At 43.3% G+C, this 25644-nt stretch overlaps 1 protein-coding gene and 1 long non-coding RNA gene across 2 annotated transcripts; one reads left to right on the forward strand and one right to left on the reverse strand.

The window, feature by feature from the left end:
- The first annotated feature begins 1065 nt into the window (after nt 1–1065).
- Nucleotides 1066–25526, forward strand: ANKRD22 (ankyrin repeat domain 22). The gene is made up of 7 exons (XM_004780773.3): nt 1066–1170; nt 3082–3183; nt 14970–15161; nt 19187–19294; nt 21296–21373; nt 23703–23801; nt 24080–25526. The coding sequence occupies exons 2-7, from the start codon at nt 3163–3165 to the stop codon at nt 24155–24157; spliced, it is 576 nt and encodes a 191-aa protein (XP_004780830.1). The 5' UTR covers nt 1066–1170; nt 3082–3162; the 3' UTR covers nt 24158–25526.
- LOC106004505 lies at nt 7026–11915 on the reverse strand. Its single transcript, XR_001177531.2, has 3 exons — nt 11477–11915; nt 11089–11284; nt 7026–7201 (listed from the first exon to the last, which is right to left on the reverse strand). It is a non-coding gene; the product is annotated as an uncharacterized LOC106004505 (long non-coding RNA).
- Nucleotides 25527–25644: the final 118 nt, after the last annotated feature.

A 25644-nucleotide genomic window follows, 5' to 3' on the forward strand; every position in this document is an offset into this window, starting at 1 on the left:
TTGTTTGCTATATCTGGGAGTCCTATCTGCGGGCCAAATTGTCGCTGTTTGAGACTCACTGCCCTGGGGTGTTTTTACCAACTGCAATGAGTCAATTGCCTTTTTATTGGTTTGTTTTCCAGGTTCAACCCTACATCCAAAAAGTTCATCTACCATAATTATATGAGTATTGTGCCTTTAGAACCAGATTGTCGGGAAGGAAAAAGAATCTTTCCCCTACCCTTCTAGGTTCTGTGGCTGGAACCCTCGTCACAAAAGACGGATGAACAAGAGAAAAACAAACCGCAGGTAATAACGTGTGTACCTCATGTGTACACAAAGGAGACCCAGGAAAACTGAGTAAAATCCCTTGAAATGGCCCAAACCAACATTTTAACCCTCATCTCCAGCTGAAGAGAATGGAAGATGGGGGAGGGGCAGTTACGGGACGCTACCAGGAAAAGCACAATAAACAGCATCAGTTGTCCTACAGATTTAAGTCATTACTTTCTCCATTATTCGGAGAATTAATCTTCAATGGAGATTTAGAATCAACCTCCTCTTCCCCAGGGAGGCACCTTAGTAACTGGGAAATTTCTTTTATATATGTAAATGTCCTTTACAAAAAAGTAACTTCTCCTCTGTTTTCAGAGATTCTCTTGTGTGTCTGAAGGTTTTCAGAAACAACCGTATCTCAGAAACAACCGTATCAAAACAATCCTTATGTCCAAGAGGCATATGTTAGGGTGGTGTATTTTGCTACTTTTCTAGATGAAGTCAAGAGAGAGACACGGAATCCAATTAGGTGAGTTTTGGTCCTGACGGGAAGTGGAAGAATCCTCTGGATCAGGGGGGAAGGAGCTTGGAGAAGGAAGCCAGCAGCAGCCTTAGAGAGGCAGGGATGGCGAAGAGTTCTGGAGCCAGTAATTTGTTGAAAGAGGTTATAAAGAAGCTGAAAGGGGTTATAGAAGACTTGCGTAAGAACGTGAAGCACCCAGTGGAAAAAACGTTAATGTTTACGTCAAAGGGAAAGATACTCAAATGTCTTACGTGTTTTAAGAAATTCAAAATCAAACCAAGCCAAAAGGAAAGTCAGCTGCTACGTTGGTGGTTACTGCAGATTCCCATCCTCAACAGAAGAATTCGTTAATTCTTAACTCCTGGGAGGTTGGTCCGAAAGCCAAGTCCAAGGTAAAGTATGTAATTCTTGTTATAAAACTCATAAAAATAGCTCATGATGTCCATCAGGGGAGTAGGAAGAAGTTCCCTGAATATATGTAGGCTCAGGTCTTGGATCCTGGCCCCTTATTCTTGGCCACTGAAGAAACTTCAGAGACTGGAAAAATCACATTAGTTTGATTGGGATGGTTGAAACTGTTTTTTTCATGGGTATGTGTGGATTTTCTAATTCTGGAAAATTTCCACACTTCGCTGTGATTGTGTTCAGAGATAAAGTGTGAATGGTTGGCATTATGTTTATTATATAAAATGTTTAGAATGTTGAAGAGATTTGCCGTATTACCGTGTTTTACCAAGTGGCCTAGTGATTCCGTTTAAAACATGTATTGCGGCAATTGATTTCAGACTTACAATGTTAAAATTGAATATTATAAAAGAATTTGGCTGAATTTATATTAGAATTTTTAAGACAACTAATATTTATTATGTTAATAAGTTTATTAGATATATGAGACCATTTCGCTAGGTAAGTATTACTTGTTAGGTTCAGAATTAAAGTACTTATTAAAGAAAATTAAATATAGTGATATTATAAGTATAATTTAAACATTGAAGGATAATTTAATTACCTAGGATATAAATGGGACTGAAATCTTCAAAGATCTGAGTTTTTTCAACTTGAATTGCTCAAGCTTTATTCAAAATGCCCGTGCAAGTGAACACATTTATGTCTATAAAATAATATAGCTTAAAAACTTCATCTATTATTTAATTTATTACTTTAATTTATTTATATTAATCAGGACCATCAAGGAGAAACAAATGACTTTATCCATGCTTAAGGACAGCAAGTAATCCAGGACTCCTGGGTGGCTTAGTCATTAAGTGTCTGCCTTTAGTTGTGTCATGATCCTGGGGTCCTGGGATTGAGTCTCGCATTGGGCTCTTTGCTCAGCAGGGAGCCTGCTTCTCCCTCTCCCATCCACCTGCTTGTGTTCCCCCTCACTGCGTCTCTCTCTGTCAAGTAAATAAATAAAATCTTTAAAAAAAAAAGATAGCAAAATTCCATAATGACAGTTTAGAAGATTATTATTCTATTCCTCCCCCTTTTTTTGAGCAGGGTGGGGAAGCAGAGGGAGATAGAGGTGATCTTGGGGCACCAGGGTGGCTCAGTGGGTTAAAGCCTCTGCTTTCAGCTCAGGTCATGATCCCAGGGTCCTGGGTTCGAGCCCCGCATCAGGCTCTCTGCTTGTTGGGGGGCCTGCTTCCGCCTCTCTCTCTATGCCTGCCTCTCTGCCTACTTGTCATCTCTGTCAAATAAATAAATAAAATCTTAAAAAAAGAAAAAAAAAAGGAGATGATCTTGAGCAAATCCGTGCTGAGTGTGGAGTCTGACAGTGGGCTCCATCTCAGGACCCTGAGACCATGCCCTGAGCCAAAATCAAGAGTCGGCTGCCTAACAGACTGAGCCACTCAGGTGCCCCTTCAGGATTATTTTTCATGAAAGTCAAGCCCGGGGTAGATATACATGGTTCTAACAAGCAAGTCTGCTCATCCCTAGCCTTTCTCAATAGCCACTGAAAACCAGATTTCAATTAGGAAATGTCTTAACTACCATGCCCTATTTTGAACCCCGAGTCCTTCCTGTGAGGCTGGGAACTTCCCTTTCCCCTGGACTTTGCTCCCTTCTCTCCACATATCACTACTGGCAGAGCAAATGTGACTCAGAAACCGGTTCCTCGGGCATGTAACTTTAGATGATGCACACTTAGGTCATTGCGCTGTAAACCAATGCCCGTGTTGCGTTGGGCTGGGCTCTCTAGTAGGTGTGTTGCTGCCTGTGTTATTGGAAGAGCATTCTACAAGTGTAGGAAGAAAGGACGTGCCACCAGCCTCAGCTTCTAGGGACTTTTCTCTTGGCAGGGAAGGATTTTATGTTAATCAGAAATACTTTCAGAAGATTCAAGAAACGGTAAGGGCGACGCCAATCTGCGAAGGGCCGGCATGGGAATCCTATACTCTGAGGTATGTGATCTTTCTGGAAGTAAGATTCCAAAGGTGTTGAAAACTGCTCTTGCCTTTCAAATGTAATTTCCTGCTCCCATAAAAATGTGCCTTTTTCTTGTTTAGCTTTCTGTGAGTGTTAAGCCCAAACAAAGAGCTGTGTATTCATCTTTTTGATATATTTAAAATTTTAAAGCCAATTATTTTGCAATTCTAAAACTCTATCCACGTCCAAGGAGAGAGCAATACGCTATCTATGTCATGATGTCTAGATGTTTGTGGGGGTAATTTGGATCTTGCAGGAACTTCTGAAAATGGAGTTAATGGAGTCGTGTTTTCTGATGTCAAACTTCCAGTGGAAAAATGAAAATTGTATCCAACTGGATTTTCTAAACATACAAAAATAGACCGGCTCCTTTATGGAACCACACGGACAGAGCGACACCTTTCAGCTTGACATTTGAAAGAAATTCACTAGCAGCAATTATAAATAGAGATTATCCTTGTATAAAAGAGGATAAATGCAGAATATATTTGTGATACTTTGAGTTTTTTCTTTTCCCATCTGATCAATCCAAAAAATGTTTTCCGCTGTATTGAAAGTAACCTATTAGAATCAAATAAATTTGTAATAATGTGTCAAAGGAGTACAAGTAATGTATACACAAGAGTGTAAGGGATAATGATGTTATTATGCACAATTTACTCCCTTTCCTCTCTAACACAATTAACCGGTTATTCTGCATTTCATCACAAATGCTCAACGCAACCTCCTTGGGTGGTTCTCCTCCTCGTATTAAAGACAGTTTCTCTGCATTTGCAATTGTTTCTAATACCTGTCCGGTGTGGGTGCGTGTCTGTGCATGTCTTTCTATAGTCAGTATACTCGTTGATCAGTTTAAAATTCCGGGCGTGTCTTGCTCAGTGATTCTAGTTTGGTGAAGAGATCATATATATGAAACCGACAATTACTACCCCAGCCCAGACAGTCCATTTCACGCACTCAGTCTGTAGTAGGGTCGGGAAACAGCTTTTGGGGGAGCATCCCAGGTGACTCTCCCATAGGTGATTGGTTTGCCACCCATGGGAGAGAAGCATTGCTATGAGGCTTGGGCTTTTCAAATTTTAATATGAGTACAGATCACCTAGATCTTGTTCAACTGCAGATTTTTTTTTCTGTAGATCTGGGTGGGGCCGAAGATTATGCATCTCCATTCGTCAAAGCTTATGTTGTTGGTCCCTGGACCACACTTGGCAGACCACACTTGGAGTAGCCAGGTTCGATCTAGGTCCTGAGAATAATTATGTTTAAAAAAAAAAATGTCTCTGTGCAGTACAATTGTTTGTTGATGGGGTGTTGATTTGGCAAGTAGTTGAATAAGTCAAGGCAAGGTAAGATATGTTGAATTGTTTTTGTTTTGTTTTAAGATTTTATTTATTTGATAGAGAGTGACACAGAGAGAAAGGGAGCACAAGCAGGGGGCATGGGAGAGGGAGAAGCAGGCTTCCCACTGAGCGACACTGGGGGTGGGGGGGCTCAATCCCAGGACCCTGGGATCATGACTTGAGCTGAAGGCAGACACCTAACAACTGAGCCACCCAGGCGCCCCTGCTGAATTGTTTATAAGTATTGCTGGGGAAAAGAAAATTTTCTTCTACTCTTCAAAATTTCTTCTGACTCGTCTAAGAACTAAATTGACCTTAGACAGATTAACAGAAGAAAATCAAATTTTATTTTGTATATATGGGAACCCTACCAACCTGAGAGTTCAAGGACAGAAAGGTAAAAGGAGGTACATATGCCATCCTGAACTGAGGCATGCAGTAGGACCCAGGATTCAATGGAGAGAAGGCCATTCACAGGTGAAAAGGAGAACAGATGTTTAACCATGAGATGTGTGCTCTGCTTTACTAATGGTCCCTCAGATAACATTTATTTCTGGAAAAACTCATTCTGGGAGAGACCCCTAATTTAATTTCTTCTCAGTAGTTCAGGGAAGGGCAAAATTTTCTTTTGAGCCTGCTGGATCTTGATTGCCTCTAGCTCAAAAGACTTCACATGCTAAAAGTGGGGAGACTTACCCTGAACCCCTTCAGTATCTATGCGACTATCCCCAGAAGTGGAATCAGTGTTTCACTTTCCAAATATATGGAGGACAAAGCGACTTGGAATTTACTGTACTTAAAGACAGATCCAACAACCACACACACACAAACCCACATGTATGCATGCACCCCTAAAAATCCCTAACATACCTAGAAGATCAAAGATAATTATTCAAAGCTCATAATTAATATTGAACCAAAGGTAAACTAAGGTAGTGTTGAATTAGATGTTTTAGCCATGCCAATCCATGGCATGTGGATTCTAGAACCTTCCATCTGATTGTGCACACTTGTCCACTAACTCCAGCATCAGTGACGTGAAACACATGATCCCTGGGAAGTCCACCGTTTCCAGAAAGAAGGCAGTTGACTATCATTTTGGCAAATAGTTTCTCAACTTGCAGAATTCCCCCTTGATATCAACTCTTTTTTTCCCCTTAAGGTAAAAGTGGCCACCACTGAGGATTGTAAAGTCATTAGTAGGACTAGCTCTAGTGGCAGGTTTGTACTGGGAGTAAGTGTTAAATCTTCTCCAGTGTCAGCTGGGCCCAGGATGCTGTTTGCGGAGTGGAGGTGTCTGTTCCGACATCTCGTTCCGTCTCATTCCTCCCCCATGGCTGATATCGGGAGACCCTCAGCCGGTATGAGCACACTCTCCCTGGGCTCTGCTGTGGGGACTGCGGCGTGTTTGCTGGCTTTAGATAGAGGGATGGGGCCCAGGGCAGTGGGTTCTAGAGCTGCGCCGATTCTGCCCAAGGTTTTAAAGATACTCAGTGTCCCCAAATGTCACCTAAACTAACACTGCATGTTATTCCATGCCCAGGACTGGAACAATCCGGCCTGAGCAATGGATGTAAGCTCTGAGGAGAAGTGGGTCCTTTTATTTTTTTTAATTAAAAAAATTTTTTTTTTAAGATTTTATTTATTTATTTGACAGAGATCACAAGTAGGCAGAGAGGCAGGAAGAGAGAGAGAGGAAGGGAAGAGAGCCTGATGCGGGGCTCCATCCCCGGACCCTGAGATCATGACCTGAGCCGAAGGCAGACGCTTAACCACTGAGCCACCCAGGTGCCCCCTTTTATTTTTTTAAAAAATATTTTATTTATTTATTTGACACAGAGAGAGATCACAAGTAGGCAGAGAGAAAGGGGAAGGAAGGTTCTATGCTGAGCAGAGAGCCTGACGTGGGGCTTGATCCCAGTATCCTGAGGTCATGACCTAAGCTGAAAGCAGAGCGTTAACCCACTGGGTCCTTTTAGCTCAGAAGAAAGCTTAGCTTGCTTTCTGTAAGCGGCAACTGCAGTTGCGTGTGGGGGTTACCTCTGAAAGGAAACAAAACAAAACAGCCTTATTGTCTGGTGTCTTGAGGCAGAAGGTCTGCGGTGGCCCCTCTGTGAGACTCTTCCATCTCTGATTTCAAAGAAGGTGTGACACTCTGGAGTAATCCCTCAAATACATAAACGTAACCGACCCATCTGTATGTCCCAATCTCTCTTCTGCCCTCAGCCAACAGCTCTGCATTGCCTGAGTGTAAAGAATGGGAACCACTAAATTAAGAACAGGGCAAGAGCCCCCCAGGCCTGCCTTTTCCTTGGTCCTAGACTGCCTCAAAGTACCTTTTCAAAACAATTTTAGGGGCGCCTGGGTGGCTCAATGGGTTAAGCCTCTGCCTTCGGCTCAGGTCATAATCTCGGGGTCCTGGGATCGAGCCCCACATTGGGCTCTCTACTCAGCAGGGAGCCTGCTTTCCCCCCTTTCTCTGCCTGCTTCTCTGCCTAATTGTGATCTCTCTGACAAATAAATAAATAAAATCTTTAAAAAAAAGACAATTTTAATTCCAGTGTTATATTAGCTTCAGGTGTGCAGCATAGCGGTTCAGCAATTGTCCACATTGTTCAGGCTCATCCTGATAACTGTGCTCGTCATGGGGCATCTGTTAAAAAAAAAAAAAAAAAGACTTTTGGTAGAGTTCAACTCCCCAGTTTGAGTGTGGGAAGCTCTTCTACACTGGGGAGGTAAGGTTGTCATTTTTTTCCCTAGAGGGGAGGAAAAATTCTTTGTCGCTCTACTCATTTTCGGTTGATTGGCTGGAGCCCTGCAAATCTGACAACTGAAATCATAACAAAAGAAAAAGAAACAGAAGTTTATTGGTGTGGGCCTTGTCCATATCCATGGGAGCACCCCGCAGTGAGAAACTCCCAGCTACTCTGACAGCATCTCAACCAAGGGACCATACATTTCTAGAGAAGCAATCAGACCCAGGAGAGACTGAGACTTTGAGTTTGTAGGGTAGCAGACCGTGGAGGACAAATATATGGTGGAGCTAATGGACTGGGGCTGCTCAGTCCATTATTATGCTGAGTCCTTTGGTGACTTCTCTGAGCTGACAAGGGGGACTTTTGTCCTTCCTGGCAGAGAGCGGAGGGGAAGCTCCTTTATAAATTTATGTCAGGCTTTTAGCTGAATGGGAGGAAGGTAGAGCTTTCCTTATAGCTGCTTCCTCTCAGTCGACTTCAGCACAAAATAATTATTATGCCAGAGGTATATTTTGGGATATACACACACATGCACACACAGAGAGTGAGAGAGAGAGAGAGAGAGGGAGGAATAATTGACATAACATTATATTAGTTTCAAATGCTTCAATAGTTTCAAATACACAATGACTCTGTATTTGTCTGTGATCATCACAGTAGGTTCCGTTAATATCCATCGCCACAGAAAGTTGCACAGTTTTTTCCTTGTGATGAGAACTTTCAAGATCCACTCCCTTACCTACTTCCAAATACACGGTACAGAATTAACTACAGTCACCACGCTGTACGGGACATCCCGATGATTTATTCGTTTTATAACTGGAAATTTGTACCTTTTCACTCTTTTCACCAATTCAACACATTTCACCTTCCCCACCCGCCCCACCCCAGGCAACTGCCGATCTGTTTTCGTGTGCTGGATTTTTTTTGTTTTTGTTTGTGTGGGTTTTATTTTGCTGCTGTCGGTGTTGCTTACATGCCACATATAAATGAGGTCATATGATATTTGCTTTTCTGTATCGCATTTACTTCGTTTAGCCGAATGCCCTGGAGGTCCATCCATGTTGCAAATGACAAGGTTTCATTCCTTTTTATGGCTGAGTAATATTCCTTGCCATGTATATGCCACACCTTTGTCCATTCATCCACCCGTGGACACTGGGGATGTTCCTGAAGTATTTTTAAGAAAGAAGGAGAGCATAAGGAAGCATTCCCGGATTGTGCTAACATCTGCAACAGAGGATAGTTTTAGAGCTCTCTAATCCAGAGAACCTGGATTAGAATGATCTATCCATGCTGGGAAGGCTGGATGCTGAAACAGGGCTGACTCAAGTAAGCCCTTATCAAATGTATTTGTTCACACTCTTTACAACCACAGCAAACATTTAATTAGGGCTTGTTACATATGTGGTCATGTTCTAAGCACTTCATGTGCATTAATGATTTAATACTCAGAACAACCATATAAGAGAATCACTATTATTATCTTCAGTTTACAAATGAAAAAAATTGAGGCAAAGAGAGTTTAAGCAACTTGACCAGAGTAATGCAGCTAAACGTACTTTCTGGCCGGAGATCGGGGGCTGCGAGAGGAGACCTGTGTTTGTCTACTCAAGGGAATTATGCTTACCCCACTGAGGAACAAGCAAAGCTCTGTGTCTGCTTGCTTTCTCGAGAGGGACACATGCTCCCTCCATGAATGTGTTGATCTTAACTGCCCTGCTCTCTGCCAGTGTGCTTTCCCACTCGGATACACTGTTGCCTGTTTCTCGGAGGAAAAAGAATAGGGAACCCTGAATCCAGGTTCCAGAGAGCTGCCTTCTACCCCTATCCAGCAGACAAGCACTGCCCTGCGCAGTACTCCAAAAATTAGAAAGAAGGAAGATGTGTAGGAACTCAACTCAAAGAGGTCAGGAATTCATGCTTTAGAGAACTGTAGAACATTCTGTAGACTCTTGGCCCTGTCAGCTGGGGAAAAGGCCCCAAAAGAAATGAAAGTCATATCAGAATGATGTATCTCTTTAAACCTAGAAAAGTCTAATGATAAAGAGATCTATGAGCAGAAGGACTCACAGACACATACCCACCCCCACCCCCACCATTAATGTTAATCTTTTGGGCATGGGCCTGCTTGTCAGCGAGGCAGATGTTACTATAGAAAAAGGCACATGGCAAGTAGGAGAAAGACTGTATTGATGTATAATGTCCACAGAGCAGTAGAGGTTAAACAGGGCTTTTGGGGAGAGCTGGTAGAGTCGAGGGGAAGAACTCAGGGAGACAGGAAGAGAGTTGTGGGCGATGGGAAGGCTGTTGGACCAAACGTCAAGAAAATGTAGAATTTATACTGACCACGCTGGGAACCCTGTGGGACTTTATAAAATGAGAGCAGGGTGAGATCTGGTTTAGCGTCGAGTCATTCCGTGATACGAGAAACAGAAAGGCAGAGATAGTAGAAACAAGATGCCTCCTTCACGATCTTACCAGCTCTCTCTACTTTGTGTGTTGAACCCCTAGTACTGGCACCATGTATTCAAAAAAGAAAAAAAACAAAGCACTACTCTAATAGGTTTCTTAATTCTTTCCTTAAAGAAGTATTTTTACAAACGATAATGTACCAAGTCACATTTTTAAGAGGAAATGATTACTTGAATGTAGGAACAGGAACCAGGACCAAAAATCTGTAAATATTTCTTCCTTTGATCACTCATCCATTTATGGAATCCACAATATTTGCTGATCACACATTCCAGGCCCACGCTGCTCCTGGTAGATAGTGATAAGTAAATAGAAGTGGACCCTGACCTCTTGGAGTTACCAGTTTCAAAAATGAATATATGCGGGGCGCCTGGGTGGCTCAGTGGGTTAAAGCCTCTGCCTTTGGCTCAGGTCATGATCTCAGGGTTCTGGGATCAAGCCCTGCATCAGTCTCTCTGCTTGGCAGGGAGCCTGCTTCCTCCTCCCTCTCTCTCTGCCTACTCTCTGTCAAATACGTAAATAAAATCTTTAAAAAAAATGAATATACACTTGAAAAAAATAAGTATAAATAATTTAAAGTGGCATTGAGGAAGCATCAGGCTGATGAGAGGATATATGGGACAGGGCGGGGGGCGGTGGTTGCACGTATGATCTTTCACCCGAGGCTCCTCTTAGATAGTTGATACTGGAGCTGAGCACTGAGGAATGAGCACCAGCCTTGGGAGCTTGGAGCGAGTCCCAGACAGGGGACAGATATGTGGGGAACTGGAAGCATGGACGGTTGAGCCTGTCAGAGTGATGGACGGAGGGTATATGAAGGTATGCTGGTGACAGCGGCTTGTCCAGGTGCTGGCAACAAGGCTCACTGTCTATATGGAATTTATAGACTCACAAATCTGACTAGAGGTTGTTTTGCTTCGTGGTATCACCCGTGCTCCAGTCATTCTAGCTTAGTCCTCTTCTCCCTTGGGTAGCCATTGTTTGCCAGAAGGTCCGCGTGTTCAAGAGGCTGTGAGGCCAGGCGCCTGGGTGGCTCAGTGGGTTAAAGCCTCTGCCTTCGGCTCAGGTCATGATCCCGGGGTCCTGGGATTGAGCCCCACATCAGGCTCTCTGCTCAGCAGGGAGTCTGCTTCCCTTCCTCTCTCTCTGCCTGCCTCTCTGCCTACTTATGACCTCTGTCTGTCAAATAAATAATAAATAATAAATAAATAATAAATAAATAAATAATAAATAAATAAAATCTTAAAAAAAAAATAGAAAAAGAGGCTGTGAGACTGAGGTTCTTGCTTCCTCCAGGCTCTGCACTCACCTGTTGGGTGGTCTGAGGCAGGAGGGAGATATCTGGGCTTCTGATCGGCTCCATCCTGGCAACTAGAAGGCGCCCTTTCTCTTCCTCCTGCTTTCTCCTGGTCGTCATCACTGACCTCAGAGCTTCTAGGGTCTGAAGTCAGCAGGGAGGCTCCTCTGGCCTCCCAGCAGCGAAGGCAACGTATTCCCAAGCGGACCTTGTAGGAGAAAGAATACGAAACAGATAAATGTGTGCCCTGCCTCTGTGTCTCCTCATTGCTACAATTCCCCACAATCCAAGCACTTCTGGGACCTTCCTTCATGTTCCATAAAGGCTCCATGGGGCTAAGCAAACCTAAAAACAAAACAAAACCCTGTGCCTTTTAATTGACCCGGAAGAAAGAACTTACCAAGAAATTTCCAAATCCCAATGTGCATGAGTCATCAGAAAGAACGGCCAGTGATTAATTGTACCAATAAAATGAAGCCTTTGAGATCATTCCCTAGGATTGCTTAATCTGAAGGGGAAGAACATGTCTTCTTTTGTTTTCTGAGAAGACTTTTCTTGAGTGCATCAGAATTACCCGAATCATTTTGCTTCAAAAAGCACAAATCCTCCTCAGATCTTTGGCTGTGAGAATGGAAAGAGTACCAAGGGTCAGAATCATCACGACAGTGTTCCAGGTTCTCCACGGGCTTCCCCTTTACTGAGACTTCTCCCAAGTTCCAGAAGCTTCAGAGGTCAACAGAATCCATAATAACACTTCCCTCAGCCCCAGGGAACAGCCTCTTCCTCTTTCTGGGCCTTAGATTTCCCCTGGACTTCCCTCCTGTCCTTGTCCGTGCTTTCGTGACCCCGAGCTGCCCCCTGGTGGACACTGGGAGTTCTCAACAGCATAGAGCCTTTTCTGGGGTTCACTCAACTCCTACACCTCTTTTTGGGGGGGGACCCGCGGAAACTCTGTGGCTGGGATATAGGAAGCTTCAGAAAAATTAAAAGATAAGGTTGGGTTGATGTGTTAAGTACGATCCCCCGAGTGGGGTTAAGAAAGCCCTGAGAGTCACTGGGTGTCTTTTTTTTTTTTTTTAAATTAAAGATTTTATTTATTTGGCAGAGCAGCAGGTGGCGGGGGCAGGGAAGCAGGTTCCCTGCTGAGCAGAGAGTCCGATGCGGGGCTGGATCCCAGGACCCTGGGATCATGACCTGAGCCGAAGGCAGAGGCTTTAACCCACTGAGCCACCCAGATGCCCCTGGCACTGAGTGTCTTAACACTTAATACTGCTGTATTTAGCTCCATTTTTTTTGTTATTTAAATTTAGGTGACAGGGCATCTCCCTGGGAAGTTTCTGTGCAGTGTTTGTGCTTAAAAAGAACTAGCTCTCTGGGGCGTCTGGGTGGTTCAGTCGGTCAAGTGTCCCACTCTTGATTTCAGCCCAGGTCATGATCTCAGGGTTGTGGGATCAAGCCCTGCTTTGGGCTCTGTGCTCAGTGGGGAGTCTGCTTGAGATTCTCTGCCTCTCCCCCACCCCTTTGCCTCTCTCCCCGCTCACATTCTCTTTCTCTAAAATAAAAAAATCTTTTTTTTTTTTTTAAAGAAAAAAAGACTACGTGTTGACCTTACTGTTGATGTGGAGGAGGCATTGGTTGGGGAAAGACTTGCAGTCTGGGGTGTGACAGTCATAGGGTGTGACAACACGAAGCAACTTTTACTTTATTCCTTTGCTTTGTGACTGAGGACACAGAGACACATGAGGGGAAAATATTTGTCCGCGGTCACCAAGGAGTTAGGAGCAGAATGGCAAGGACAAGCCAGTTTGCATCCTTTCAAGGGCTCTAGTCACTTCTGTGTTGGCCAGACAGAAAATCCGGGGACACTGCTAAGCCCAGCTGGTGACAGTTCTAGTCAAGGGATGACTTCAGGGTAGAAAAGTGAGTTGTATGATTGTGCTTTTCTACTGCCTACTGCATTTCAGACCCCTGTATGGTGCTCGTTTCCTTTTGGGGTACAGAAGCTCGCCTCTTCCCTGCTCCCCAGCTGACTTTCCTTTGGGGTGTTTCTTTCATGAGTGGGGCCTTGCGTTTAAAAGCATTTTACTTTTAAAAGCTCACCGGTTGGGTGCCTGGGGGGGCTCAGTTGGTTAAGCAGCTGCCTTCTACTCGGGTCTTGATCCTGGAGTCACAGGATCGAGTCTCGCTTCGGGCTCCCTGCTTGGTGGCGAGTCTGCTTCTTCCTCTGACCCTCCCCCTTCTCAAGCTCTCTCTCTCTCAAAGAAAAAAAAAAGCTCACAGGTTGTGGCGTTGGGCCAGGTTGGAACCTGAACTGATTAGCCAATGACCCTGCGGTCCGCCCCAGCTGGCGCTGAGTAACCCGAATCCGTGCTTCTTGAACTGTTGAGGCTGTGCGCGGGCGCGCATGCGCACACCGTCTTCCCAGCTGGTAAATACGTTTCACGGGGTGCAGACACGCGTTTTATTCTCCTCCCTGATCCCCCACGACGGCGGCTGGCACCCAGGGGAGGTCTTTGTTTCCAAACTGAAGAAGTACTGAGTGAGCAGGAACAATAATTTCCATAAACTGAGTCCCATCTCTGTGCCCGGTATTATTCTAAGGGCTCTTTTCTTTGTCTTGTCTTTTCTTTCTTTCTTTGTTTCTTTCTTTTTTAACTCTCAAATTAAAATCGGTCTGAGGGTATTCAGTATTTGCCTACCGTGTGTCGGTGCTGTGTAAGCACTGGGGATAGGACTCGGATGGGTTCCAGTGATGACTGCACGGAGGTAGCCTCTGTGCGCAGGGCGCGGACAGCCTGAACTCAGACTCCCGGCTGCCTCCCCTCGGTGCCTGCGCCCCACGATCATAAACCACTAAGAAAAGACTGTTACCCGGTTGCGACGAACCAGCGCCGACCCTGTCAGGAAAGATGGATAAAGTAAAAATAAAGTGAGGGTACAAAGGACGGGTCAGCAGGCAGCCAGGAGGGCAGAGAAGGGGAAAATGGGTTTGCACTGAGGGAACAGGGAGGGCAGAGGCCCACGTGGAAGGAACCGAACATGAGGTATTGAAAACAGAAGAGAGAGCCAGGGGCGCGTGGGTGGTTTAGCGGGTTAAAGCCTCAGCTTCCGGCTCAGTTGTGATTCCCAGGGTCCTGGAATCGAGCCCTGAATTGGGCCCTCTGCTCAGCAGGGAGCCTGCTCTCTCTTTCCCTCCAGGCCTGCCTCTCTGCCTACTTGTGATCTCTGTCTGTGAAATAAATTAATAAAATCTTAAAAAAAAAAAAAAATAAGAAGAAGAAGAAGAGAGGTCCAGAAGGAGGGACAAAGTGAGCAAGGGGAGGTAGGCTTCTGTCTTGCTGGTGAGCCCCCACCGTGCTTTGCAAAGCTCCTTCTAACATTCTGGAGATAAAAAGCATCAAATGCAGTTAATTAATTTGTTGTTTATATATTATTTGTCTAAAATAGGTCTTTGCTCCTGTGCTGGGTTCCTTGAGCACAGGGGGTCAGATGTCTTCATCTCATGTCCCAGGGCTGCCCTCAACTCCCCCTCCCCCATGCCTATTTTGTCTTCAGGGAAGTCCTGCCTTTCTGACAGGCCTCCTCTATCCAGCCACCCACCAGGCAGTTTTGTCCCTGACCTGAATCTCCAGTATTGCTTCCACCTTTTTCCTCCTTCAGCAAACACATCTGACTGCCAAGCAATCTGGGAAATCCCAAGAGTTCCTCATGGACTTAGGCTGAGTTTTAAGCCTAGGCAAAGGGAGACCAAAGAGCTCACCTACAAAGCAATATACTATAATTTGGAAACACGCAAGGTTTAAGTGACTGTGTGAGGATTTCTCTTCTATGGGGGGTGGGGTGGTCTCATTATACCCCTATTGCAAAATCTGCTTCTGTGTTTCCCCCCTCAGCCCATCTGCCAGGCGGCCTACCAGAACGACTTGGGTCAAGTGTGGCGATGGGTGAGAGAAGACAGCGCTTGCATCAATGTGCGAGATGACTTCAATGGAGACACGCCCCTGATCTGTGCCTGTAGGCGAGGACACCTGAGAATCGTTTCCTTCCTTTTAAAAAGAAATGCGGATGTGAACCTCAAAAACCGGGTGAGGCCATTACTCATGAGTAGAGAGAGTCAATGACCATGGTAATCCTTTCTCCTCATAGCAATGGAAGTAGTGAATGCCATTCTCTTGTTACTTGTAGCTCCTGATACCAAAAAAAATTTTTTTTGCCTTACTTTAGAGGGACAGATACATACTATTCTATTAGGCTAAAAAGCCGGATAAATCACAGTTCATTCAGCAGGCATATTTTGTGGTTCAGTATGTCCTTGTACTTCTGAAAAGAAAGGTAATGGTTCACTCATTTGACTAGTGAGAGCTTCTTCCTTTCTTTTCCTCCTCCTCCCCACGCTGTTCCCTGCCTTCCGGCATCCCCCTCCCTGCTCCTCTTCCTCACTATCACAGAAGTAACGGGAAAGACTTCCTGGAAAAAAAATATTGACCCAGTGGTGTTGTGTCTTTAGGTTTTTATCTACTGGGTCAATGTTCTCCAGAAGATCCTGTAGTTTGCTTTTGGACTGAAGGATGCCAGTGAGACATTTGTCAAGGAAAAACAAGCTCATGAACCAGAGGCTCCTTGAAGCCACACAGAAAGGCATAAAGATTGTACTTAAGATGCAGGGTTAGCTGATGGAAACTTCAGAATCAAGGAAGAGCAGAACATGTGTGTATTGCCCCAAGCATCCTTTCAGAACACCTTTGAACTTTCTGTGTGTGCATCATAGCAACAAGAAACATTTAAAGCACACCAAGTGGAGGACAAGGGGTGTTAGAGAGGAGAAGGGAGTTGGGGGAAATTGGAAGGGGAGGTGAATCACGAGACTATGGACTCTGAAAAACAATCTGAGGGGTTTGAAATGGCGGGGGGTTGGGAGGTTGGGGTACCAGGTGGTGGGTATTATAGAGGGCACGGATTGCATGGAGCACTGGGTGTGGTGAAAAAATAATGAATACTGTTTTTCTGAAAATAAATAAATTGAAAAAATTAAAAAAAAATAAGTAAAGCACACCAAGTAAATATAAAAAATCATTATTTGTAATAATTATGAGTGCCCTGTTCCCACTCACATATATTCAGTGAGGAAAAGCAGCCTGTAGGGCCTCCTGACCCCTTCCAAGTCAGGTTCAAGACCAGTTCATTTAGAGCAATAATATATTACCAGAAAATGGATCGCTCCTAGGCCTTCTTCTTTGTACTTTTTTTTTTTTTTTTCTGGTTGGGTTTAAAAGCAAGTCAGGCCTGCGTGGGATCTCACAGATATGCAGCTTAGTGGAGACTATGACACGCTCTCCCCAGCTCGCAGCTGAGGACCTAGCTGTGTGTGCTTTGTGGCGAGTGGCAAAGACAGATGTCTGCGAATTCACGACCTCTGTTGGGAGACATACTTATTCGGAAGCTGTGGGCAGGAGATGCTGGTCGACACAGGGGTGGGCCCGGAAGGGACAGAACCTGAGCCCAGCCCTACTGGATCCTCTGGTATTATGAATATCTTGGAAAGGACTTTGAGGGATACTTTAGAAAATTAGAGATCTTATTATAAGAAGTATTTGGCTCCCATTTTTTATTTTTAGAATATTTTAAGTCATTTTTAAATGCTTAATCTTAATTTTCCCCCAATGCTAATCTTGGTATGTTAATAATTTAAAGTGCCTTCTCATTTCTTAAATCTATGTTTAGGACTTATTTTAAGAAGTACTAAATAAACAAAGGCCTTAAAATAGAACACACAGTTCTGCTGGTGATTTCATATGCACAGACCTAATAAAGAACATCAATTCTATGGAACAAATTATATATATCTATATATTTGTTTGTTTGTTTGTTTTTGTTTTTGTTTGTTTTCCCCTGTCAAATTGACCAGGATTAAAAAAGGAAACCACGTGTTGATCAGGAAGGAAGTTTAAATCATTATGATTTTACCAGAGCCAGTTTAGCAATACAATATGAAAAGCGTTCATACTTTTCACGTCAACAATTATACTTTTGGAAACTTTTGCTAAGGACCAATTTGGAAATGTTGACAAAGCTTTATGAATGAGGATGTCCACAAGTAGTGTAATTTATAAAAATGAAAAGTTAAAATCTCGAGATGTCCAACAGATAGGGTTTGGTTAAATAAATTAGAATAGCTCCAGTCAATAGGAAGTCATACAGCTGTTATAGTCCTATGTTTAAAAGTTTTAAAGGGCATGGGAAAAAGCGGACATGACTTTGTACATGCAGTATGACCCTACATTTTAAAATTGGACATAATGCATTTGATCTTATTTTATTTTAATATTTTGTTTATTTATTTAACAGAGAGAGAGAAAGCACAAGCAGGGGGAGTAGCAGAGAGAGAGGAAGAAGCAGGCTCCCCTCTGAGTAAGGAGCCTGATTTGGGGCTCGATCCCTGGATTCTGGGATCATGACCTGAGCTGAAGGTAGTCGCTTAACTGACTGAGCCAAGGAGGTGTCCCCATATAATGCATGTTAAAAGACTGGAAGACAATCCAGCCAAAATGTCAACAATTATTTCTGGGCTATTTGATAATGGGTGATTTTAAAATCTGTAATTATATCCTTGTCTAGTTTACAAAATTTTTACAAAGAACATATATATTAAAAAAACAAAAATTTTTCTTATTTAAGAATAGCACCTCCCCCCAAGTGGAAACTACCATCTCTTTTCTCTCTGGCTTTCTCTCTCTTCGCATTGATTTGGTTGGTGTTCCAGTCACCATGGACTGTTTTGCATTACATTTATTGGGCTTGTTTCTGTCTACCTTTGTTTGATTATGAGGCCCGGAAGCTTTACATCCCCCCACAACCCCTAGAAGCTTAAGTCTGTTGCCTGACAAATATTCACATATTTGAAGAATTAAATTAATTTAATTCCATTCTTCCAGCACTGCGTGTATGCATGTAGGAACAGGAAAATATATGCCACATGGTTAAGATTTTCCCATAAACAAACCACAAAATGAGTAATCATATACCATAGATGAGTCAGGGATAATGATAGCTTTTCACACTGAATTCAGTCCTATGTTTATATCTCAATGTATTTTTCCCCCAAAAAACTAACATGCATGTGAGAATCCATCTTTTTAAAAAAAAAAAAAATTTATGGGGCGCCTGGGTGGCTCAGTTGGTTGGGCGACTATCTTCAGCTCAGGTCATGATCCCGGACTTCCAGGATCGAGTCCCGCATCAGGCTCCCAGCTCCTTGGGGAGTCTGCTCCTCCCTCTGACCTTCACCTCTCTCTTGCTCTCTCTCACTCATTCTCTCTCAAATATATAAATAAAATCTTTAGAAAAAAAATTTATTCATAGATTTTTTGAGAGCTAGAGAGCACATGTGAGTCGGGGAAGAAGCAGAAGGGGAGAGAGAGAGAGAGAGAGAGAATCTCAAGCAGACTTCCCACAGAGCCCACATGCGGACACCATCCCCCAACTCTGAGATCATGACATGAGCCAAAACCAAGAGCTGGTTGCTTAACTGACTGAGCCACCTAGGCACCCGCCCTGACAATCTGTAGACTATACTGTGTTTGACATTCTCATCAATGGAGACATGGACTTATTAATCAGATACTCTCCACAGAAAGAGTTGCCATGGGTACCCACCATAAAAATAAAAAGCATAAACTAACCTTTTTTTTTTTTAAATAATGTAGTCTTTTTTTTTTAAGATTTTATTCACTTATTCAACAGAGAGAGAGAGAGATCACAAGTAGGCAGAGAGGCAGGCAGAGAGAGGGGGAAGCAGGATCCCCGTTGAGCAGAGAGCCTGATGTGGGACTTGATCTCAGGACTCTGAGATCATGACCTGAGTCAAAGGCAGAGGCTCAACCCACTGAGCCACCCAGGTGCCCCCTGCCTCTTTTTTAAAGTAAACTCTCCTGCCTAACATGGGGCTTGAACTCATGACCGTGAGATCAAAAATTTGCATGCTCTACCAACTGAGCCAGCCAAGTGCCCCATGAATGAAACTTTTTGATATGGCAATCTGAAAATATGAAATTTGAGACAAATGTTAATAAAGAATTTCTTTATTTCTCTATTTTATTTTCTTAATTTTCAGAAAGAGAGAAACTGCTTGCATTATGCTGTGAAGAAAAAATTTACCTTCTTTGATTACCTCCTCATCATCCTCTTAATGCCCGTTCTGCTTATCGGGTATTTCCTCATGGTAAGTAACACAGATGTGATCAAAGGGTAAATGGAGAGATCAACAGCATGACTCAGCAAGTTTTGCTGGGCCAGTACAATGTAGAGAAACAGTAACAAAATAAACTCCTGGTTGGTATTCGAAAAATGACATTTCCAATATCCACATAATGCTGGGATTGAAGGAAAGTGAGAAGAAAGGCAGCCAACTAGGTTGATCTGTGGTAAAATCATCTGTGAGATGTTTATTTAGAAAACTAAATTAATTTTGATTAAGAATCATCTGAAGAAAGCAGAAAATCCCGAATGTTTAAAAAAAAAAAAAACCCCACTTGTGTCTTTGCACACATCTTTGAGTTTCCGATTTTTCTGGACCTGCCCTGTCTTGAGTTAAAAAACAGATCCCAGGATATTTGCAGCCAGAGGTTGACAAACACCAATCATCTTTACAGAGAATTTAAAGCCAACCTTTTCCCTTGACAGAGCTGAATAACAAAAGATACACTTGATGTAGGAACGCAAGTCATTTTATGAGTAGAAGTTGAAGTTGAGTAGAAGAAGAGTAGAAGAGTATGAGTTAAAGTGTGAAATGGTTACATTGGTTTTTTAAAATGGAATGACAGCTTTGCCCTGACTCATTCCCTTTTTCCCATCTGGTTCCCGGGAGTCCATGTCCATCCTTGAGTGATGACTCAGCAGATGTGTCACTTAATCCAATTAAATGACCAAGCTCCCTTCTCCCCGTAGCTAATAGACCATGGACGTTGGTTATTTTTGCTAAGAGAGGCTCCAGGACGATGTCTGCCCATTGGAAGTGTAATTACCTCCTTAGGTATTTAAATATCACAATTTGTGAAACTCTAATTAAATATGATAATGCTGATTTCGATGCTTGGATTTATGGAAAAAAGAAAACACAAGTCACTGAGAAACACATCATTTGCTTATATCCTGGAAAAGTTCTTAAAAAATTAATTGCATATTTAGTGCAGAACATTGGTATATTTGCCATTTCTGGGCAGTCGAGGGATCTGCCGTTCATTTCCAGAACGATCACAAGGGTGATGAACAAGGCTCGTTTAGAGCTTGTTGACACACAGCCCTGCTTTCGAAGATAGTCGGAGGTTTAAAATTAAGCACAAGTTGTAGTGGTGAGAAAAGACATTTTAAAGGAAGGAACCAGAAAGGACTGAGTTACATCAGAGAAAGGGGGAGCCTGTCTAGGCTGTGTAGATGTTGTCGTGGGAGGGAATTGCAAACAAAGAAGGAGAGTGGGTGGGGCTTCCTGCTCGGCAAAGGGGTTGATCTTCAGGACTTGCCCACCTGTTCCCTGAGAACTGTCCTCCCTAAAGCAATGGGATGTTGGAGGGTTGCTCAACCTGTCCTGTGGTCAGAATCTCAGGGGATGGGGCAGGAAGCGTGGATTTCTGAGGAGTCTTGTTCATTTCGTTCCTTCGTTCGATCATTCAACACACACTTACTGCGGACCTACTCTGTGCACACACGGCTGGCTGGGAGGGATGCAGTTGGGAAGCAAACAGGTGTCGTTGTTGTCCTCATGAGAGTCAGAGAGGACTGAAGAATGGGTCATTAATGAAATAACCACAGAAATGCATGTAAACTTACTACAAAGTAGGTGATATGGGGAGGTGATCTTCTCCCAGAGGAGAGATTCCACCAAGGGCGGTAGGTCAGAGAAAGCCTCCTGGAGGAAAGAGGGGCTTGGGCTGGGATATTAAACATGGATTTACCAGGCAAAGGAGGGAGGTCTGGCATGGGGCCACTGAATTCACATTTCCAATTTCCCAGAGGCTGATGCAGCTATCCCAGGACCACTCTCTGAGAACCCAGGCTTTACCTGCCTGATATCAGAGGGGGCGGGGACGTGGGGGAAATTTGAAGACCGATGCAGAGACCCATAAAGGGGTTGGATTAAAATAAATCTGTTGAGTAGAATAGTCTAGGCATAAGATGGAGAAAAGTGTTGTCAATGAACGTCTTCCATATTTGCACTTTGTAACAGGTGTCAAAGACCAAGCAGAATGAGGCTCTTGTCCGAATGTTGCTCAACGCCGGGGTGGACGTGAACGCCGCAGACTGTGTAAGTTCGTGGGTGCAGTCGTTTAGAAAGAATATTCAAAATGCTGTGTGCAGGCAGTGTATTTGTCCCCTACAAACTTAATGGCTTTATTTTCCTAGACGCCTCTCCGTTTTCCCTGGCTTTCTTTATGTTTCGCTTGCTTTCTTTTCGTTTTCACTGCTAGTCAGGCAGCCTTGAAGTTGTTAGGCTCTTGCCATGAAAGTCATGGGAATAACATCTTTATTGACTAGAGGACATGTTGTTTTTAAAAAATTTTTTTATAAACATATAATATATTTTTATCCCCATGGGTACAGGTCTGTGAATCGCCAGGTTTACACACTTCACAGCACTCACCATAGCACATACCCTCCCCAATGTCCATAACCCCACCCCCCATCTTCCAACCCCCCTCCCCCCAGCAACCCTCAGTTTGTTTTGTGAGATTAAGAGTCACTTATGGTTTGTCTCCCTCCCAATCCCATCTCATTTCATTTATTCTTCTCCTACCCCCTTAAGCCCCCATGTTGCATCTCCACTTCCTCATATCAGGGAGATCATATGATAGTTGTCTTTCTTCGATTGACTTATTTCGCTAAGCATGATACCCTCTAATTCCATCCACGCTGTCACAAATGGCAAGATTTCATTCCTTTTGATGGCTGCATAGTATTCCATTGTGTATATATACCACATCTTCTTTATCCATTCATCTGTTGATGGACATCTAGGTTCTTTCCATAGTTTGGCTATTGTGGACATTGCTGCTATAAACATTCGGGTGCACGTGCCCCTTCAGATCACTGCATTTGTATCTTTAGGGTAAATACCCAGTAGTGCAATTGCTGGGTCATAAGGTAGTTCTATTTTCAACATGAGGACATGTTTTAAAAGAACTGCTCCACCCTTGGTGAGAAGTTATGGGAAAAGGCAGCTCTGCTGAGAAACTCCCATCTTCCGTCATGAAGACGCTGGAGTCTGAATGCCTACGTGTCAAACTAGGCTTGTCCCTTTATGCCTGTGTGTGTTGTGGCCGGTCATAAGCTTGTAGGTTTGCTCACTTGCAAAGCGAGGATGTTGACAGCACCCACTTTGCAAGGCTGACTGTTTAAAGTGCTTCTCAGTGTGCCTGGCCCAGAGTACCGGCTGCTGCAGCCGAGCTCCCAGCTCACTTGTAAGAGTCCCCGTCTGTTAACTAGATCGGTAAGGATCCAGGTCAAGGAGCCCAGACGGTGGCGAGGGCAGTGTCCAGCAGGCCGTAGCCCTGAACTTCTGTTTCTAAATATCAGGTTTTGTTTTTACCTTTCACCCCTGTCCCCCTCTTCCTCCCTTAAATGAATCAAATGTTTATTGGTATGCACTTTTATTTGCTTCCATTAATTGGATGAAATTTTGGCTTCTCCATTCAGTATCAGAAAAGTAGGCGATTTGAAATTAGAGTCGAAAAGAACCAGTATTTTCTTTGTGGTCCCTAATTTGTGTGGGAGAACACAAAGGAATAAGTTTATGCAAAGCATGTGTTTCCTTTTATTTAAAATAGGATTTTTGGATTAATTGGAGTAGATGACCACTACACTTCACCGTTTCCTTAGATATGAAATGTACTAAGTAAGATGTTATGAAAGATTAGGGAAAGGTTTGTTGAAGATTTTTCTTGGTCTTCTCATTTAAATTCAAAAGGTTGAAAACTTTGTGGTCAAAATTGCTCAAAGATTTTTTTAAAAAAGATTTTATTTATTTGTCAGAGAGAGAAAGAGAGAGAGCACAACCAAGGGGAGCAGCAGGCACAGGCTAGAACAAACTCCCCGGTGAGCAGGGAGCCCTATCCAGGACTCGATCCCAGGACTCTGAGATCATGACCTGAGCCGAAGGCAGACACTTAACCAACCTAGCCGCCCTGGGGCCCCTACTTTTCTGGTCCTCTGTGTGTCTCTAGTTGCATGATGACATTTGAGTGCACACTCATGTGCACACACACTTTCCCCACCATTTTTCTAAAACTGTCTGAATATTCAGGTCGTTTTTCTACCTCTAAGTGATGCGGTGCATTGTGCTTTTAGGTAATTAGATTCTTTATTCCCCATGGCACGTTGGGAGCCAGATCTTCCACTTAAACCATCTCACCACTCAATAAAAGTAAGCGATCGCAACATTATTCACTATGATCTCAGAAGAGTTAATAAGGTCTGATGTTATTTTGTCCACGTGCCAAAACCACAGTGGCTTGGCTGCTTTTTGAAAGCCAAAACTGGGGGGCACAGACACCCCACCTAGACATTTCTTTTGACTTGTAGTTAGTGTTTTAAATTATACCAAGAGCGCAGATGCACTGTTTGGTCCTCTGTTTCAGTATGGCTACACAGCCCTGCATTACGCCTGCCAAATGAGAAACCAGACCCTTATCCCTCTGCTTCTGGAAGCTCGTGCTGACCCCACGATCAAGAACAAGGTAAGCATCTGTGGACAAGCATCCGAGGTCCCTTCTAGCAGCATCGTCTCCTGAGTTTGGCTTTTTGTCGTAGTGAATTAATTGCCTCTGATGTTTTTAAGAGCAAAAAATACTGTCCTCATTAAGCAATTAATTTATCCTATTACTGTTAGAGCCAAATGACATTTAAGGCCATTGCTAAGAGTGTGAATCAGTCGATCTGGACTGTTTACTAGAACTTTGGCTTTGATGTTGGACTGTATCAGAGACAAATAACTCTGATTTCTTTTTCTCCTCAGTGTGGTGAGAGTTCCCTGGATATTGCACGGAGATTAAAGTTTTCCCAGATTGAATTAATGCTAAGGAAAGCTTCCTAATCCTTGTGGCCTCGCATGGAGAAGTAGAAAAAGTTAAAGGACTGAATTCTATCTCCATTTTGGACAAGTGGTCTGTGGACCGTTGAACCTGGATTCTGTGATTTTTTTTGGTTATCCTGGGTAACCATAACGGTGGTTGCCACGGTTAACGTTTTGGAAGAGCTTTGTATTTAGAATTTTCTTTTGCCCAGTGGAGTTCACCATGGTCACCATCCTTTTAGGAGAAACACTAGAACTCTTGGAGTCTCCATTTGGGTCCAAAAAAAAAGGTGACGTTTCAAACTTAGTCTCTTCCAAAGAAAAGGATCAGAGTTACCTGGTTTGGTTTTCTCTTCCCAGCTGTGTAGCTCTTACCTGGCAATTTCATGCCCAGAAGACAGCTGTTTCTCTCCGTCCTTTTTGAGTAGTCAGAAGAAGAATCAAAGTATACATATTTGTGTGGACCGATGTGTTGGGGGAATGGGAGATGAGCTTCATATGTAAATATTTACTTGGTGAAACAACTTCAACAAAATCATCTCCCACTCGTCAGGGGTGGGAGTATTTATGCCACAGTAATCAGCAAATGCCAGGGGAAGGGGCAGAAGGAGAAGCAGAAGCAGACTCCTGACGCGGACCTGGATCCCAGGACCCTGGGATCATGACCTGAGCCAAAGGCAGATGCTTAACCCACTGAGCCACCCAGGCGCCCCTCCGGAGAGCCAATTTAACCAGCATAGCTCTAGACATTTTGCTACTGGTTTACAAATAAAAGTCATCCTCACTTTGAACAAAATCCTGTAACCACTGAGACCTTCATTCAAAAACACCTTTCTGATTCTCCTGTGAATGTGAGGCAGCTACTAAGCTTGTTGATTCTGTTTATGTTCATTGGTAAAATTCAAAATAGCATTGTTAATTATTAGACAAAGGACTTCTTTACAAGAACTAGAGCAATAGGGTGGGGTGGTATTTGGGTTACCCTTCTGGGGGAGAGAGAGAATATTGAAATATATTTCATAACTCCTTCATCAATGAGACCCAGTAGAAATACACACATTTAAAAAATGGTTGAATTTTGCAAGGTGAGACGGAGTCATTAATATCTTCCAACATGGACTAAACCACAATATTTTGGTAACAAACAGTCTACCGAAAAGATTTACCATCCTTGAATAGAATAAGGGTTTAATGAAAATCCGATTCAGGAGTATTTATTGAACTATGTACAGAGCCTTACGGTACATGTTTTGTGAGGGACATAGTAGGGTGTAAATCTAGATTCTGAAGCCCTTAAGTGTCTCTTAAATTATTTAAGACACATTTGCATTGAATGAGGTCAGCAGGTGGCTCTGGGGAGTCGAATAAACATGAACTTTACACACCAGTATACCTCCGATTTGGTTTGTAAAATTATGCTCTCACTCATGTAATCTGTTAACTGTCATCTTTGAAACTGTGTGAACGCTGACCATTTTTCTAAAGACGTAAATCCAGATTTGTGGGTG

The sequence above is a fragment of the Mustela putorius genome, unplaced genomic scaffold (genome assembly GCF_011764305.1).
Source record: "Mustela putorius furo isolate JIRA1106 unplaced genomic scaffold, ASM1176430v1.1 tig00537291_pilon_pilon_pilon, whole genome shotgun sequence".
Lineage (NCBI taxonomy): Eukaryota > Metazoa > Chordata > Mammalia > Carnivora > Mustelidae > Mustela > Mustela putorius.